This window comes from Lynx rufus, unplaced genomic scaffold (genome assembly GCF_022079265.1).
Source record: "Lynx rufus isolate CCGP_SWC_20201006 ecotype Redwood Valley unplaced genomic scaffold, mLynRuf1.p SCAF_12, whole genome shotgun sequence".
Taxonomy (NCBI): Eukaryota; Metazoa; Chordata; class Mammalia; order Carnivora; family Felidae; genus Lynx; species Lynx rufus.
Window position 1 is genome coordinate 10,084,081 of NW_025814826.1, and position 18,336 is coordinate 10,102,416.

The window sequence follows — 18,336 nt, forward strand, 5'->3', positions numbered from 1 at the left end:
CAGTGTTCCGCCTCTTCCTTCCTCCCCCTGAACTCCCCCTGGTGAGCACGGATCTTCTTACTGTTTCCAGGGAACAGTGCTGTTTGGCCTTTTCCAGAAGGTCATATAGTTGCAATCATGCGGTATGCAGCCTTTTCATATTGGTTTCTTTCATTTCGCAATATGCATCGAAGTTTTCTCCGTGTCTTTTTATGGTTCGATGGCCCACCTCTTTTTATTTATGAAGAATATTTTTTGTCTGGATGTACCTTCCTTTGTTGATACATTCACCTGCTGCAGTACGTCTTGGTTGCTTCCAAGCTCGGGCAGTTACGAATAAAGCTGCTGTAAACATCCGCGTGCAGGGTTTGTGCGAACTTAAGTTTTCAATTCATTCGGGTAAATGCTAGGAAGTCCGGTTACTGCATCATTTGTCAAGAGAAAATTTAGTTTGGCAAGACACTGCCACAAACTGTATTCCGAAGTGGCTGCACCATTTTACATTCCCCCAGCCACGAACGAGCGTTCCCGTTCCCTCGTATCTTCACCAGCATTTGGTGGTGTCGGTGTTTTGGATTTTGGCCATTCTTCTAGGCGTGTGGTGATATATGTCACTGTTGCATTAATCTGCAATTCCTTCGTGATGTATGGTGTTTAGCATCTTCCCATATGCTTGTTTACCATGATTATCTTCTTCAGTGGTGCCCGTTCAGATCTTTTGTACATTTTTAAAGCATTTTACATTTAGTTCTGCTTATCCATTTTGAGCTAATTTTTGTATATGATGTAAGGTCTGGGTCTAGATTAATGTTTTTTCTCATGTGGATATCCAACCGTTCAGCACCATTTGTTGGAAAGACTGTCATTTCTCCATTGAATTAATTTCACAGACTCCTCTGTCAAAGATCAGTTCACCATATTTCAGCAGGTCTGTTTCTGGGCTCTCTATTCTGTTCACAATGAAGTTTTTTTGTTTTTTTTTTCCATATGTGAAATTTATCGTCAAATTGGTTTCCATACAACACCCAGTGCTCATCCCAAAAGGTGCCCTCCTCAATACCTATCACCCACCCTCCCCTCCCTCCCACCCCCCCATCAACCCTCAGTTTGTTCTCAGTTTTTAGGAGTCTCTTATGCTTTGGCTCTCTCCCACTCTAACTTCTTTTTTTTTTTTTTTCCTTCCCCTCCCCCATGGGTTCCTGTTAAGTTTCTCAGGATCCACATAAGAGTGAAACCATATGGTATCTGTCTTTCTCCGTATGGCTTATTTCACTTAGCATCACACTCTCCAGTTCCATCCACGTTGCTACAAAGGGCCATATTTCGTTCTTTCTCATTGCCACGTAGTATTCCATTGTGCATATAAACCGCGACTTCTTTATCCGTTCGTCAGTTGATGGACATTTAGGCTCTCTCCATAATTTGGCTATAGTTGAGAGTGCTGCTATAAACATTGGGGTACAAGTGCCCCTATGCATCAGCACTCCTGTATCCCTTGGGTAAATTCCTAGCAGTGCTATTGCTGGGTCATAGGGTAGGTCTATTTTTAATTTTTTGAGGAACCTCCACACTGTTTTCCAGAGTGGCTGTACCAATTTGCATTCCCACCAACAGTGCAAGAGGGTTCCCGTTTCTCCACATCCTCTCCAGCATCTATAGTCTCCTGATTTGTTCATCTTGGCCACTCTGACTGGCGTGAGGCGATATCTGAGTGTGGTTTTGATTTGTATTTCCCTGATAAGGAGCGACGTTGAGCATCTTTTCATGTGCCTGTTGGCCATTTGGATGTCTTCCTTAGAGAAGTGTCTATTCATGTTTTCTGCCCATTTCTTCCACAGTGAAGTTTTAAATGAGTTTTTGTGTTAACTTCAGTGAAAATAAAATACATTTTCATAAGAGGGGAGTAGGTAGAATAGATGATTCTTATTGTTTCTTCTAGTTTTATCTCATGAGACTAGTTTTATTGATTTGTTTATTTTTAATGTTTGTTTATTTTTGAGAGGAACGGGTGGGAAGGAGCAGAGATAGAGAGAGAGGGAGGTTCTCAAGCAGGCTTCACTCTGACAGCACAGGGCCCAATGTGGGGCTCGAACTCACAAACCATGAGCCGAAGTCAGATGCTTAACTGACTGAACCACCCAGGCGCCCCATGACTAGTCTATATAGAAGTGTAGAGTCAGGGTCATGATTTTCTCATAAAAAGTTTCTGGAACCATTCCAACAAACATCGGATCTCTGTGTGTGTCTTTGTGGGTCTGTGTCTGTCCCTGTGTGTATAGGCAGACGTCCAGACATCTACCGGACAAAATTTCTGGCTATGTCCCTTAAACTTTATAGTGGGACATTAAACCTGACTTTCACCGTTGACTAACAAAGCATATTGTTTTACCCCATCGTGTAGCAGAAAATCTCAGTACGTAAGGTTATTGCCAGTAATTAAAACATCTGATTTCCTGCCACATAGCCTTCATCAAGGGACATTCGGCAGTGTCTGGAGGCATTTTTGGTTATCACGACTCACGAGGAGGTGGGGGGAGAAGGGTGTCACTCTCTTCTTGGGTAGAGGCCAAGGGTGCCGCTAACTACCCGACACTGTGCAGGACAGCCCCCCACAACAAAAAATTCTTTTGGTTCCAAATGTCAGTAGTGCTGAGGTTGAGAAATTCTGTTGTAGAGCAGCCGATTTATTTATATCTGAGGCCTCTTTTCCTCCTCTTGGCTTCAGCCTCAAGAAAACCTACACTTTTTGTCGATTTGCAGCCTACATCTAACAATTGCGCAGAAATTTACGGCAAGTTGTAACAGCTTCCTTCAGCTGCCTTGGGCTCAGTTTCACCTTTTTTTTTTTTTTCTTATTTCCTAGTAGTTTGTATTATGTTGCCTGCACGCATGTAAAGCTGCTTTAGTTCTTAAGATGGAATATAAATACATGATTTTATGCATTTCCAAATCTATGTGGCAGAATTCTTGATCACAGAAATCTGAGGCTAGACGCAGAGTTGAAGTTGATTACACTTCTTCGTTGGCTGTGCATACAGAATTCATACTCTGCCTTTCATTTCCTCTTCTGGTCATTTAAATGACACGTTTGATACATAAGCTTCTCTGATACATAAGTTTCCATGAACTCATCTTGTTTTCATTGTGTTCCCTTTTATTGTTCAGAGAAACAAAACCAAAAAAAACCCCATTGTTTCAACAATCTCCTCTTGTCTTCCTCTGTGTGAAATTGCTCAACTAAGACTTATGCAAATCGGGATCGGCTGTGTAAGCAAGGCTTCTTAATGCACACTGACCCAGGGGGATGCCACCCATCGCTTGTGCATTTGTCATCCGCTGTACACTTATCATAAGAGGGTCAGGACCTCGCCCTTGCCTCTTACCACTCAGATCCTTGCTTGCCTCACTCCAGCCATACCAGCTCCTCTTCTACCCCTCACCTCATTCCAGTCACAGGACCTTTGCACAGCCTCTTTCTTCCACCGCCAACTCCCTTACCTGAGACCTTCCGACTTTGCTAGGAGTCCAAGAGAAGGGGCCATGGGGGTATCAATTGCCTCTTGTGTTCACATAGGGGTCTGAGTCCTTGTCACCTCTTGAGACACCTGGCAGGTAGGTGTCTGTTTCTCTAAGCCCAAGACAGCTGAAGGAAGCTGAATTTTGTATCATGCCATAGATGCCCGCTTAGGTGCATCTCCTGGATGTTGAACGGTTTTCCTCAGGCGTAGTCAGCATATCCATGATTGACAGTTTATTTCCGTTTAAATTCTTAGCAAAGACCACAGCTTTAGCTGCAACCTCTCCAAGTTCTTAACTTCGACAGATTATCAGCGTTTCAAAGATCGGAAGCCACGGGTCCAGCTTCTCTGGTTTCTTATATTTCTATGCTGTACGTTCCATCCCTGTGACTTACTTACTTGATACTTGGAATTTTGTATCTCTTCGTCTTCACCTGTTTTGCCTATACCCCCAGCCCCCCCTCCTCTGATAACGACCACTTTTCCGTATTTATGAATCTGTATCTGTTCATTCATTTGCTTTGGTTTTTAGATTCCAGGTATAAGTGAAATTGTGAGATATTTGTCTTTCTCTGACTTATTTCACTTAACATAATACCTGTTAGGTCCATCTATGCCATTGTGAATGGCAAGATCTTACTCTTTTTTTATGGGTAAGTAATAGTCCTGTGTGTGTGTGTGTGTGTGTGTGTGTGTGTACCACTTCTTTATCCATTCATCAACTGACGGACACGTAGGTTGCTTCCATATCTTAGCTATTATAAATAATGATGCAATAAACATAGGGGTGCGTATAAAGTTTTGAGTTAGTGTTTTCATTTTCTGCAGGTAAATATCCAGAAGTGGAATTGCTGGATTATAGGTTATCGCCGTTTTTGATTTTTTTGGAGGAAACCCCATACTGTTCTTCATAGTGGCTGTCACAAACTTACATTCCCACCCACAATGCACGGGGTTCCTATTTTTCCACATCCTTGCCAGCACTTGCTTTTCTTGTCTTTTTTTATTTTAGCCATTCTGACTGGTATAAGGTTGTGTCTCATTGGGGTTTTGATTTGCATTTCCCTGATGATGAGTGATGTTGAGCATCTTTTCGTGTCTGTTGGCCATCTGGATGTCTTTGGAAAAATGTCTATTCAGAGCCCCAGCCCATTTTTTGATCAGACTGTTTGAGTTGTAGGAGTTCTTTATATTAATATATTTATGTTCATATTCTTCATATTGGATATTAACCCCTCATTGGATATATCATTTGCAAATACCTTTCCCATGCAATAAGTTGCCTTTTCATTTTACTAAAAAAAACTGTTTTTAATATTAATTTTGAGAGAGAGAGTGAGTGCACAAACAGGGGAGGGGCAGAGAGAGAGGGAGACACAGAATCTAAAACAGGCTCCAGGTTCTGAGCTGTCAGCACGGAGCCCAACGTGTGGGGCTCGAACTCACGAACTCTGAGATCATGACCTGAGCCGAAGTCGGGCGCTCTACCGACTGAGTGACCCAGGTGCCCTGCCTTTTCATTTTATTGATGATCTCTTTCACTGTGCAAAAACTTTTTAGTTTTTTGTAGTTTCAATTGTTTATTTTTGCTTTTGTTTCCCTTGCCTGGAAAGACAGAAAACTATTGCTAAGGCTGATGTCCAAGAGTTGATTGCCTTTGTTTTCTTTTGGAAGTTTGTAGGTTTCAAGTCTTACATTTAGGTCTTTAATCCATTTTGAGTTTATTTTTGTGCATGCTGTAATAAAGCCCACTTTATTACATATTACATATTACATATATATTTGAATATATATAGAATATATATATCTGGTGAAGCACCCAACTCTTGATTTTGGCTCAGGTCATGATCCCAGAGTTGTGGGATCGAGTCCAGCATCGGGCTCTGCACTGAGCATGGAACCTGCTTGGGATTTTCTCTCTTCCTCTGCCCCTCCCCCCCCTCTTTAAAAAAAAATTAAACCACTTATTACCTACTTATTACCAACTAATATTAATATAGTCCTAAGAAGATCCTGTTTTTTAAAATAGAACTGTTTAAAAACAATCCTGTTTTTAAAAATAGAACTTTCCTTAAAAGGCATCATAGGAACTTTCAAAAGCTTTTAAAACAATTACATTCAATAACAATTGTTATACCCTTAAGCTATTAAAACCACTTCAACTACTAATACACAGTTGTAAACTTAAGCTGGTAAAACCATCCCTCTAGTATAAAATTACATAAACCTAGTTAAAATGTACAAATGTTGGTAAATTGATCATTTTGTAATTTTTCAGAGAACTGGCTATAGGTGTAATAAACTTTGAGAGTGACCTATAGTTTTGTATTTCGAGTATATTTCTGATCGTGTGGTATTTACACACAGTCCCCTTTCTTTATAAAGAAAATATCCTTTTCTACAGAGCTTTGTGTAAGTGACCAGTTATTTTCTTAGAAACAATGTATTGCTGAATGGAATGTTAAGAAGTGCCCACATTTTTGTGTGTGTGTTTATTTAGATTAGAGAGTGCACGAGCAGGGGAGGGGCCGAGAAACAGAGAGAATGTGAAGCAGGCTCCAGGCTCTGAGCTGTCAGCACAGAGCCTGACACAGGGCTTGAACTCAGGCACCGCGAGATCATGACCCGAGCTGAAGTAGGACACTTGACTGACTGAGCCACCCAGGCACCCCAAGAAGCGCACACATTTTAAGAGACTTTAATATGTATTGTCAAGTTAAAAATAGTATCATTGACTCTCATGCCAAGCCACATGGTTTCATTTTATGGTGAAGAAATTAGAGCCCAGAGAAGAAAAGTGGTTTTGTCCGTAATTACAGGACTGTCAAGGCTGGACCCAGCAACTCTGCTCCCCAGTTCCTAGTTTCCTGTACCTGTCATTATCTTCTGCGGTCTTCTCGCCAGAGTCAAATTACCCTTGAACTTCTCCAGATTCCAAATGTTCAGGTATTTGAACCCTCACCTAATTCTTTCATGGTCTTTTCTGGACTCACTCCGGTAAATGCGGCGACTAAAACTGTACTGGTTTATTAAGGTTCTGATAAACGCAGCCGACTTGCTCTTTTTATGCATCGTTATTTCAGAATATTTCAGGATGGGCTTCCTGTTGTTTATGCTACACATTTACGTTGTAGCTAACTGCATGATACCTGGATCTCCCTGCTGCTCTGCGTCCTACAGCACATAATAAAAACAAGCTTTCAAACCAGATGGAGACATTGGCAAACATAAGGTAAATTAAAATGTCTCAGATTTCGATCACAAAAACATAAAATGGCACGAAGGGGAAGCCAGCCGTACTGCCCTATATCCATCTCTTGGGGGGGTCGAGGAAGCATATTTTGAAATTAATTCGTTGTCGACACAATTCACATGCCATAACTTCACCCTTTTAAGACACACAGTTCGGTGGTTTCTAGTAGCTTCGCAAGGTTCTAAAACCATCATCACGAATGCATTCCAGAATGCCCCTGCCTCCTGTGGGTAGCAAGCTTGCAGAATGGCCACACTGCACCTCGGCCGTGCAAAAACAGAGGAAAGAAGGCTTCACGGTCTTCAACCCTCGCTCCTCATCCCTCTGAATAACAGCAGGTCAGCAAACAGCCTTAAGTTTGCCAACAGGGTTTGAAGTTTTCCCAGCTTAGTCTTTTTTCCATCATGTCGCCACCGCTTCAAGATGGGAGTTTCGCTCTTTGGGTTTCTCCTCCTCCCTTCTTAGGTGGTACCTACGTAGGTACAGGGTTTCTGTTGTGCTACTTGGGGAGGGAAGAAAGCCACGGGTTCTCTCCACGTCCTTTGTGTGTCTGCTGCCATATGATGGGCACTGCTGACTGTGTGGAGCGTTAACCCGAACAGCCCCTCCAGAGCGAACGGATCACGGCGGGATCTCCCAGAGCCCCTGTCCCTTCAAAAGGCTTCTGAGTGAGGGGAGCCTCCAGATAGCCTTCCGTCGTGCCTCATCCTGTAAGCAAAGAGAGAGACAGACCCTCTGTCAGATGTACAGTCTCCCCCAGGTTGGATCTGGGGGTGTAGACCTACAACTACTAAATGTACTTAAAGCAACTTCCCGCCCCACCCCCCTTTCCCAGTTGGCCCTTAATAATAAAAGTGGGTGGGCGTGGCCCCCTTTTATTTAGAATGGGGGTTCTATCCCATTCTTACTCTTTCTAATGCTCCTTCAGGCTCTCTGTCACATTTTATGACTCAAGAAGTACTTCTTGTAAAGCACCCCGCTCCCTTCTACGGGGATCCCCCCTTTAGTCACAGACCAGAGGTGACACCCACACCACAGAGCAGTCCTGTGACCCGCGTTGTCAAGGATTTGCTTAGATTTACGGAACCCAGAGGAAACCTAGGAGCCAGGACTACCCAATACCAAAACGACATTGACTTAATTGCCCCTCAACCTTCAGGACCTCGTATTCAAGGCTGGTCGAAACCAGGGTCTGGACCCGGGTGGCCCTGGTTATCAGCTTACTAACTGTGTCAGTATGGCTTTCTGGGCGATTTCATCCAGGGGAAAATACCGAGAACATTTGAAAATGATTACCACGGCCTACAGAGGAGAGAAATCTTAGTTGTCTAAGAGAGTCTGGCTACATCTTTTTCAATTCTATCTTTCTCAAAAGGAATTTAGGAACGTTGGCAAAAGAAAACTACTTAAGTAGGAACTGATGGAGTTGATTATGGAGTTTAGTTCTGGAGCTTTCTCCTCCTCTGTTGTCCTGAGGCTACCACTGAGACACTTTCTCTCTGATAGGTTGTTGGAGCCCCTCCATCGACCTTGCCTCTCTAAAAACATCTCCGGAGTCTCATTCTTGAAAGTACACTAAGAAGGAAAACAATCAAAGGGTGTCAAGAAGGCTTCTATTTGGGCAGACAAAGCAAGGCTTGAGTTAAATAGCTGGTTTTGGAATGTAAGCACGAGGCATGGAAGACGTTATTTAGGGATAAATTCCTGGGAATGACCCTTGAACCAAACACAGCCTACTTTGGAAGTTCAAGATCACTATTTGGGGTTTTTTTTTGTTTTTTTTAACGTTTATCTATTTTTGAGAGCTAGAGAACACGAGCAGGAGAGAGAGAGAGAGAGAGAGAGAGAGAGAGAGAATCCCAAAGCAGGCTCTGTGCTGTCACCGCAGAGCCCAATGGGGGGCTCCCACTCGTGAACCGTGAGGTCATGACTTGAGCCGTGCTTAACGGACTGAGCCACCTAGACTCCCCCCTTCTTTTTTATTAAATGTTGAAGGTCACTTTGGGGGGGGATTCTTCTCCCTATGTCGTTGGGGGTTCCTTTTTCTTGTTTTTCTAAGCTCACTAATTCAGAGATGAAACTCACAGTATGGGGAGGCAGTAAAGCCTTGGGTGGGTCAAGAAGTGTGGCTTCGAAGCCGATGGAACAAGTTCCGTTTGTACCTAAGACCTTTGATAACCTCGCACGGGTTCACCTCTGGGCTTTGCTTTCCTCTTCGGGGCAATGCTGGGCACAAAGTAGGTAATTGCATATTCTTCGCTGCTCCTCCCTTCCCACATACACATGTCTGGTAACTCCAGAATGACGCTGGATATTGCAAGGTTAGACAGGAGGTCGGTAATCGGAGGAAGGTTCTGGAGCTCCTGATGAGCCTTTGGATGAGTAATTGGCTTGTTGCTGGGAAAACTCCATGCAAATTAAAGCAGTCGGTTGGGAGAAGTAGTGGTGAGTTTAAAAAAAAAAAAAGACAATTTACTTTCTTTTTGGCTGATGGAGTAAAGACAGAAAATTTACAAACCATAATAAAACAAAATGGGATACCAACACAGTTTCTTTGTAGCATTTTATAAAGGCTGGAAATGCAGGTTCTGGGGGGTTAAATTCTAGTAACCTTGTTTTTAAATTTTAAGATCTAGGATTTTAACTTGCCGTTAAAATACGGATTCAGATTACACAGGGGGAAATGGCTTCCAGTTTCCTACTTGATACATCTTTAGGCTCTGATAATATGAGAAATGAGTGATTTCAAAACTTTTATGTAGCAGTCAAGGAAGTGATTTGTACGGACTTGAAAAATATAGGTTGAAATATAATATATGGGGTGTAATACCTTTACTTGTTTATATATTTTTAAAATGTTATTTATTTTTGAGAGAGAGAGCACGAGTGAGCGAGGGGCAGAGAGAGAGAGAGAGAGAGAGAGGAAGAGAGAGTCCAGAGTCCGGAGCAGGGCTCGAACTCACGAACCGCAGGATCATGGCCTGAGCTGAAGTCGGATGCTTCGCCGACTGAGCCACCCAGGCGCCACCGTAGTACCTTTTAAACTTGGGAAATCTGTGACAGAGGCCAAGATATTACCCAAAATGCATGTTAAATGCAAACTCAGGAACCTCTTCCACTCCCCAGCTTCTCTCCCCGTCTTTAATCACAGGGTAATGCATATGCACTCACATTCTGCTCATCATGCCATACCCAAGCATACGGCAGAGTTGACCCGGCATGGAAGGCACCCACCCCAAAGAGGGGAGGGACGGAGTAAGGAAGAAAATGGCCATTTGGATGGGCCAGGTGGCCTGGTGCCACCCCGAGGGTGAGGTGGCGATGGGCTCCTACCGTTCCCTCTTCGGGGTGGGGTAGAGGCTGTGCCTCTGTTTCTCATCGGCGACAGTGTTTCCCTTGCTGCGCTGGAGGGAAACTAGCGTTTAGACCGCATTTATCTATGTGCTTAACAAACATGTCTATAGCTCTTCCGGTGCCGTTTTCAGCATACTTGTAAGCACTTTACAAACATTGACTGACTTCATTCATTTGAGCATCATAACAGCGCAATGAGCCAGGTAAGATTATCTCCAGTTTTCAGAAGGCTCCTGAGGCACAGAGAGGTTTGGCAACTCGCCCAAGATCACACAGCTAATAATCGATGGACCCAGGATTTGAGTTCAGCAACCCAACGCTACAGTCCTCACTCCAAAATATCTTATAAGTTGTGGCGTCCTCTTTAGGAATGTTGAAGAGAAAATTTCTGTATGGGATCTTGCCCCTTACAATGGACTTCAGAACCTAACCAACATAGTGATGGGTCTGTCTTCTTTTTCTGTGCATAGATGGATATGCTTCCATATGGATATGTGTGTGTCCCTATGTCTCTGTGTGTTTTTTCAATCAGTAATGACCGATGGTCAAGAATGCCCGAATTCTACAAATCTCTCTTTTTAACTCCTTCTACTCTCAGAATATGTCAGTTTATCCCAACTTAATGAACTCTCCCCTACTGACATGTAGATTGTCTCTCTATATGATGTACATAACGTTCACGTGAACAACCTTGTGTATCTCAAGAACAGTTCCTCTAAAGTTCTTACCATGAAAATAACCCCTGACAACCCCGTGAAGTGATTGAGGTGTTAACTAACCTTATTGTGGGAATCATTTCATGATACATGGTGTACAAAATCATTAACATCGTATGCCTTAAATTACACCATGTCCTATGTCAGTTATACTTCAGTAAAACTGGAGGGGGAGAAAAAGAAATCCGTCCCCGGAAGTAGAATTCCAAGCGGACGGTTGGTTTTTTAGCAGGTGCATGGATAATGGTAAGGCATTATTTGATCTGACCAGAGGCAGCAGGGTAGTAAATGAAGACTCATACTTAGTCTTTTCTTAAATCTTCTCTTAAAAACGATTTTAGTATTCTAAGGCCCTTAACTGAGGATAAGCCACCCCAAGGGATGTTTGTATTCTAAGGCCCTTAAAGGAGGATAAGCCACCCGAAAGGATATTTGTTCCAGTGAAAGAAATTTCTGGAAAGAAAAGTTAACCACCTCCCGTTTCCTGGGCGTGTTGGCAGATGACCCTTTGTGAGCAAGTAGTTGCCCAGATGTTTGTGTCTATTTTAGACCATGTAGTCCAGGTTATGTGATAAAGATCCCATGGCTGTATTTGCATGTCAAATCTTGGTTATTGTCATGATTTTTTTTTGATGTTTATTTTTGAAAGAGGGTGTGGGGGAGGGGCAGGGGGGGCGGGGAGACAGGTAGACAGAGGATCCGAAGCAGGCTCTGAGCTGTGAGCACAGAGCCCGACGCGGGGCTCGAGCTCACCAACTGTGAGATCATGACCTGAGCTGAAGTTGGACGCCCGACCGATGAGCCACCCGGGTGCCACTCAGTCTTTATCATTATTGACCGAAAATCCCCACGTATGAAATGCGTCTTCACTTACTGCTAAAAAATTGAAGGCCTTGCGAACTACATCATCCGTAGCACTTCACGTAAAGTTCATCATAAGAAACCTTAGCATCTGCGGGGGGGGCCTTGCCCTCCTGTGACGGGCCCGCCCTACTTCCTCTTGCCTTCGTGAAAGCGCCGTCACTCGCCCTGCACCCCTGTTCTTCCTGCCAGGAAACCTGCGATAGCAAATCTGGTGCCCGCCATGTTACCACATCCCCATTTTCCTCTTTTCCTTGGCTCGGCTCTTCTGCTTTCGTTTTATTAAACTCCTCATTGTCTGTTTTGGGAAAAGCATTTCAAGTCCTTCTGCAAGAGAAGCAATGATCTCTTCCTTCGGCATCATTACTGAAGTAGGTAAGACACAAGTTTCAAAGCCACCATCGTCTGGACTTTCAGCTAAGCCTGTGCGCGAGGCCCAGCGCTAGGGTTCAGCAGTGCCGTGGCTTTGGACTGGTCATAACCGCCTCTCTGGGCCTCAGTGTGCTCTTCTGTAAAGTGGGGTCAGTAATACCTGCGTCATAGGGTTTCTTCAGGGAGTCCATGGGATGCTCAAAAAATTATAAATATTTAAAAAAAATTCTAGAGTGTGGGGGCGCCTGGGTGGCTCAGTCGGTTGAGCACCTGACACTTGCTTTTAGCTCAGGTCATGATCCCCGGGTTGTGGGACCCAGCCCTGCATCGGGCTCCACACTGAGCGCAGAGACTGCTTGGGATTCTCAATCTCATTCTCTCTCTCTCTCTCCCCTCCCCTCCCCCCCCCTCCCGTTCTGCCTCCCTCAAATAAAAATAAATGAAATAAATGCTAAAGTGTGCATCATGGTAGAGTGTAGCTCCTATCACTTGCAAACGTGTAACCACCTTAGTTTTTGTTGGGGGTACGTTGGATTTTCTACTTTTCTGGAACCTTCCCACAGCATGAGGAATTGCAGGACCAGGTCTGAGTTCATCCCCGTGTCACCACAAGCAGCTCTCTGAGCTTTCTCGCTGGACGGTGATGAACTAGAACTCCCTGTCGGGTGGACCGTCGGCAGAGGCCAGCTCAGCCTGAGCCACCGAGGACGGTAACCCCACGGGGAGCAGTGTCGTAATTGTTGTCATCAACAGCCCTTGTGTGTTATCAGTTATCCATGGTGACGGGGGGGAGGGGAAATTATGAAATGAACATGAAGAGATGATCATCTGTGAACCGTTGCCACCGTTTACACATCCACCTGCTTTCTGTTTCAATCCTTCTCTCTTCCTTCGTGGGGCCACTGCCCATGGGCAGTCGTCATCACCTCTTTGTCCAGACCCCGGAGAGGTCTGGCTCCCAGACGCCCCCACTCCACACCAGCTGTCTTCTCTCTCCTTGTTCCCGCTGAGTCTCTCTCTCTCTCTCTCTGCCGGGGTTTCTAACATTTTGTACGACTTCTTTTTCATAAAGTTGTTCATAACATCCTCTTATTTTCTCCCCCTCCTCTAACTTTTAATTTTGAATCTAACAAAGCCGCAGGGAAAAAAAAAATGAAAGAACGTCCTCACCTGGGTTCTCTGATTTTTGAACGTTTTGCCGTATTTGCCTCCCCGCCCCCCCTTGTCTTTGTACTGGGCAAAGCGTTGTAACTTGTGACACCATGAGCCACCCTCCCCTGCACACCTGTATGCGTCTCCTAAGACTCGGCCTCGTGCCGCACGATCAGAGAGCTATTACCTCATCACCCACGAAACCTAGCAGTTCCCTAACATCATGTTCAGACACATTCAGATTTCCCCGGTTATCCCACCCTGTGTCCTCGTCTGTCCCCACCCCCATCCAGGATCCACACAGGGTTCACCCGTTATGTGTCTCTAGTCTTTTAATGTGTAACCGCCTCGTCCCCACCCCCCTACCCTGTGCACTCTTCAGCGTGTCCAGACATGGAGTTGGACCTGTGGACCTGCATGATCATTTCGTTCCTCTAACCTCTGCATTTCTTGCAAACTACAAGTCCGTTCTAGAGATACCTGCCTCTGAAACCGACGGAGGTGGGTTTCCTCTCCTTTCTCTTGTTCACCTTTTGCAAGAGGGTCGGGATGATGAGCGTGTACACAGCCAGAGCCGCCCCACCCGGTCATTCTCGGGGGCGTGTTCCCTGAGCACCTGCCCCGCACAGGCACTGCGTAGCCGCTGGGAATACTGCTGGGAAGAAACAGGCTGGGAGCTTCCCCAGCAGCCTTGAGTCTGGTGGGCGCTGACCACAAGTTGATCAATATGTAATGGGATGTCGGTCACAATTAGAAAAGAGAAGAGTGTGAAGCCTGTGCAGTGGAATGGGTAGACGGGGGATCTTTTCAATAGGGTCCTTAGTGACGACCAGGCTGGGCAGGTAGCATTGGGGTTAGCTCTGGAGACGGTGGGAGAGAGAGAGAGACAGAGATGCAGAGGCAGAGAGACATTGAGAGGGAAAGAGGGAGAGAGACACACACACACACACACACACACACACACACACACACAGAAGGAGAAACAGACACCAAGATACAGAGCACCTGCTGGAGTGGGGCAGCCAGCCGGGTCTCAGGAGCACCTGCAGCCCGGAGGGTTGGGGAGGGGTGCGGTCTTTGCGAGGGGGAGCTGGGCGGGGGGGTTGGGGGGACCCTCCAGGGCCTCCCCTTGGTGTTGCCCGTGTGCTCGGCGGTGGGTGCTGAGAGGCCTTCTCCAGGACCACATTCCCTCGTTTTAACGGACGATCAGTGAAAACAGCATTTTGGAGGGGGTGGGGGTTGGGACTGGTGAAAAAAGAACTTGCCTGTTTACCCTAAAACCCATCTCGCTCATTTACAGATCCACTTCAAAACCCTTCTCCATTTCAGAAACTCGAGCATATAAAAAAAAGGGGGGGGGGGGTGCTGTTTTGAATCAAAGAAATACTTGCTTCCCCTTTATTTTGGGAACTGTGCTTGCTAGTTTCAGAAAGAGGTGTGACTGAGCCTTTAGAGGCTTCGTATCTCACTAGTGCGATGATAAACAAGTTGAGGGGTGCGGGCCAACTGGAGCCTGCGGGACGAGGTGCAGAGATCAGCTGTGGCCACGTGCCCTGTGGGTGATAATCCAGAGATCTTGAGACTTCTTGGAACAGTTCTTCCTCTGGGAGTTATTTCCCGATTCCCAGCGCCTCTCCCCCAAGCTCTGAATCATCTCCCCCTCCTCTGCTGTTGTAGGCAGTGGTCCCCAAAATGGCAGTGCTTCCGAATTCCACAGATGCGCCCCCCTCCCCCGCTGGGTACCCTCCTCCACTGGCCCCAGTGGAATTTCCTGGAACGTGTCCCGGGAATCTGGTCTCTTGAGTTTGATGATCCCGGTGTTCGTTTAGGTTTGGGACCCACCGCGCTATGGGGCCTTCTGACAGAGCTCATAACAGATTGTTGTTAGTGTATAGATCGGACCATGAGGCTATGCTGTAGGCAGAATGCGTCTCTGATTATAGTTTTCAGAATCCTCTCTTTAGTCCCCAGAGTGCTTTGTGTGGTGCTCTATATATCCCAGTATTAACCAGATAAACGAGGAGAAGAGTTCAGCATTCGGAAGCATGGTTATGTCCTCGTGCTCTGGTCAGGCACAACCCCTTCTGTCTGTGGTCCTTCCTCCAAAGTAGTACGCAGTCATGCCTGGCTGATACCATCATTCATGCCTCTAGCTCCGCCGTCTCGCCTGGTTTCCACACTCACCTACCTTCCTGGGAAGCCTACTGGATCTGATCATTTGGATGTTCCTCTAGGCATCATCTCTCCTCCTGCATTTCCGGTCTTGGTGAAGGCCCCCCGCCATTTTCCCAGGCCCGAAGCCACATTCAGTTGCCCCCAGGCTCTCTGCCTTCTAGGTCTTCTTCATGCTTGCCTTTGAGGCCCCAAGCCCCTGACTTTGCCTTGCACGTTATGTCCTTGTGAAATGACAAAGTAAGCCCAACAACTCCCCGACGTTGCACCCAAGGCGTGCCTCCCTTTCCATCCCAGCCCGTGGCCTTCCCTACCTGCTCCTTGGCGAAAAGCTTTCTCATCGTAGAACTAGTTTTCTGAAGGGATCAGCTTGAACCTCTTCCCCGAAGGGGTGAGATGAACTAGTTCCCCAAAGGGGCCATGTTGTCTCAGGGTCAGTAGTTTGCATTGAAGTTCTTTCTTCCTGGAATCCCTTTACTGACTTTGCCGTGTGGCTTTGCCGTGTGGCTCCCATTCTGACTCACGGAGCATTTCCTTCAGGATGTTTCCCGCTGACTCCCTCTTTCTCCACCTGCCTGAGTTAGGTGCCCTTCCCTAGGTCCTAGTTAGTTGTATCCTCTGTCACGGACTCGTCCCGTTGTACTGTAGCTTTGATTCACACGTCCCCGCCGCAAGAATACGAGCGTCTCTAGAGCGGGAATGATGTCTTGCTGACGTAAAATTCCTGCTCGAGCAATAGCTGTTGAATGAATGAATGAACCAGCAAATGGGTATGTGAAGCACATTTGAGTTCGTTATCTATAATAAAGCATAAAAATATACTCTTTCTAGCCTCTGTCAATGGAGATGTTTGGGAGCCTAACGCCAGTTCTAGAATGGTAAAACCCTGTCATTGCTTTTATATTCCAACAGGAAATATGGGATGTATAAAATCAAAAAGGAAAGACAATCTGAATGGCGATGGAGTAGATTTGAAGCCTCAACCAGTACGTAATACTGACCGAACTATTTATGTGAGAGATCCAACGTCCAATAAACAGCAAAGGCCAGTAAGTAGATAGTCTCAGGGGAGCGTTCCCACAGCAGGATCAAAGCATGGCTGCGTAATTTAAACACCGAGTCCGTAACCTGTGCGTGCAGAAACTCAAATCCGTTACTTGGGCCTCCAACAACATTCGATATGCCTTGTAACTTAATCCTTTAAAGAGTTTGTAAACATTTTAGAGATAACCAGGCTCCTTCCTGTCCGAAAAAAAAGGGGCCGTTGGTCACCTTCTCCTGTGAAAAGAAAATCACTTTTCATGAAACTGGTGCAAAGACCAGCTCTTTATGCATAAAGATGAATCTGCCCATCTCTCTGGACCTGTATGACTTAGGGTAGATAGTGAGATTAGTGCAGGGGTCTGGAAGCAGAAGGAAATTCTGGATGCAAGCCAGAAGCTAGAAGAAGTGCGAATAGGCCCTTCGGCGTGTCATATTTTATCCCACATCTTGTCATTCTTCAGTTAATTCCAAACAGTGCCGATTCTGAAGCTGTCAGGACTTTTTGTAGAGAATTAAAAGATTTAAAAAAAAACACACAACTAATTCTGCCCCCTGACCTTGCACGGATATCTTTTATGAGTGACATGCTATTCGATGCAGTTGGGAAATGCTGGGCAAAGGAGGACCTAATACTGTACCTGACTTGATGGAAAAGAGGAACAGAGCTTTGGGTAGTTAGTGCTTCAAATGAACTTTATTTCAGGCCTACTGTCCTTTCCATCTACATATAGATATGTATAGGTAGGTAGATAGGTCTATAGATATACATATAGATACCTATACCTGTTGATCTGTTTATATAATGGAATTTCTAAGCATTTAAGCCGGAAGCAGTTTATTAGCCCCAGTGCCTTTATTAAGAACTTCCATAGCGGCTCTAGTCTGACCTGTTTTAAATATAACGCCTTGGCATTACAGAAGTCTGTTATTGTTGCCAAGGCAAAGTTACATATTGTTACCTATGTCAAAATCTCCTGCCACTGTTGAAATTGAGACATCACTGTTGGCCTCCGTAAAAATAAATGGAGATAAAGAGTGAATATATTATCGCTATTAATTACCGCACATGATTCTAGACAGAGAAGTGAACGTTACGCTTATATAGAAACTCAAAGTGTATAAGGATATGGCTTTAATAATTTCGTCATTATAAATACATGTAACTATATTTAAAAATATTACATAAGCATAGATGTAGAATCGTATTATATAAACATGATTAATGGGAAATAAAACGATTGAGAGAATTGGGAGTCACAAGTAGTTTTCTTATTAGAGACTTAAAAGATCTCAGAGACACTATATGCTAACTAATTTGGATGTAAATTTTAAAAAGTAAAAAAATTAAAAAAAAAAGATGGAGAAAATAGGGGCGGGCGGGGGGGGGGGGAAGATCTCAGAGAAAGAATCTGGCTTTTTCTGGTATCACATGCAATGCATTTTTCACGCTTTAAACCCAAGTTTTCTTCTGAACTGGTGATCGAAGATGCCCTTTACTCAGAAAGCACAAAGCCAAATAGTATGAACTTACCATGTTGCCTCTTACTTAATGTAAAGCAGGTGAAACGTTGAGGTGGAAAGCAGAAGTAGTAAAAAAAAACAATGGTTGCAACCCTGCCCCTCCGTCATGGATTCTGCATTTTAGTCTGTGCCTTCTGTGGTCCCAGATGCCTTTGTCTCACAAGGCTGTTAGCTTGGCCTTATCCCATGGCCATAGATAACACTCCCAGCCGCAGCCAGGTGTGCCAAAAATGCACGCCTTGTTTTGATGCCAGAGGATCTGTGATGAGACAGGCAGAAGTGATGGACTTCAACAACACCCCGAGGAAGAGACCCTTTAAAGAGAAAGAGTTAAGGCGACTGCACCGTGTATGTGTTTTGCTCTTATGAACAGGCTACTGAAACCTTTGTAAAT

The 18,336-nt window shown here is 45.0% G+C and overlaps 1 protein-coding gene across 2 annotated transcripts in view; it reads left to right on the top strand.

Moving 5' to 3' along the window:
* The window catches only part of LYN (LYN proto-oncogene, Src family tyrosine kinase), a 127,112-nt gene that overhangs the window by 42,435 nt on the left and 66,341 nt on the right, over positions 1-18,336 (top strand). Inside the window, exon 2 of one of the 2 annotated variants that reach the window (XM_047073943.1) lies at positions 16,290-16,426. In XM_047073943.1, coding sequence (XP_046929899.1) covers positions 16,295-16,426 — 132 coding nt within the window. In that variant the 5' untranslated portion in view covers positions 16,290-16,294. The remainder of the gene's footprint in view (positions 1-16,289; positions 16,427-18,336) is intronic. The other variant, XM_047073944.1, reaches the window with a different exon arrangement.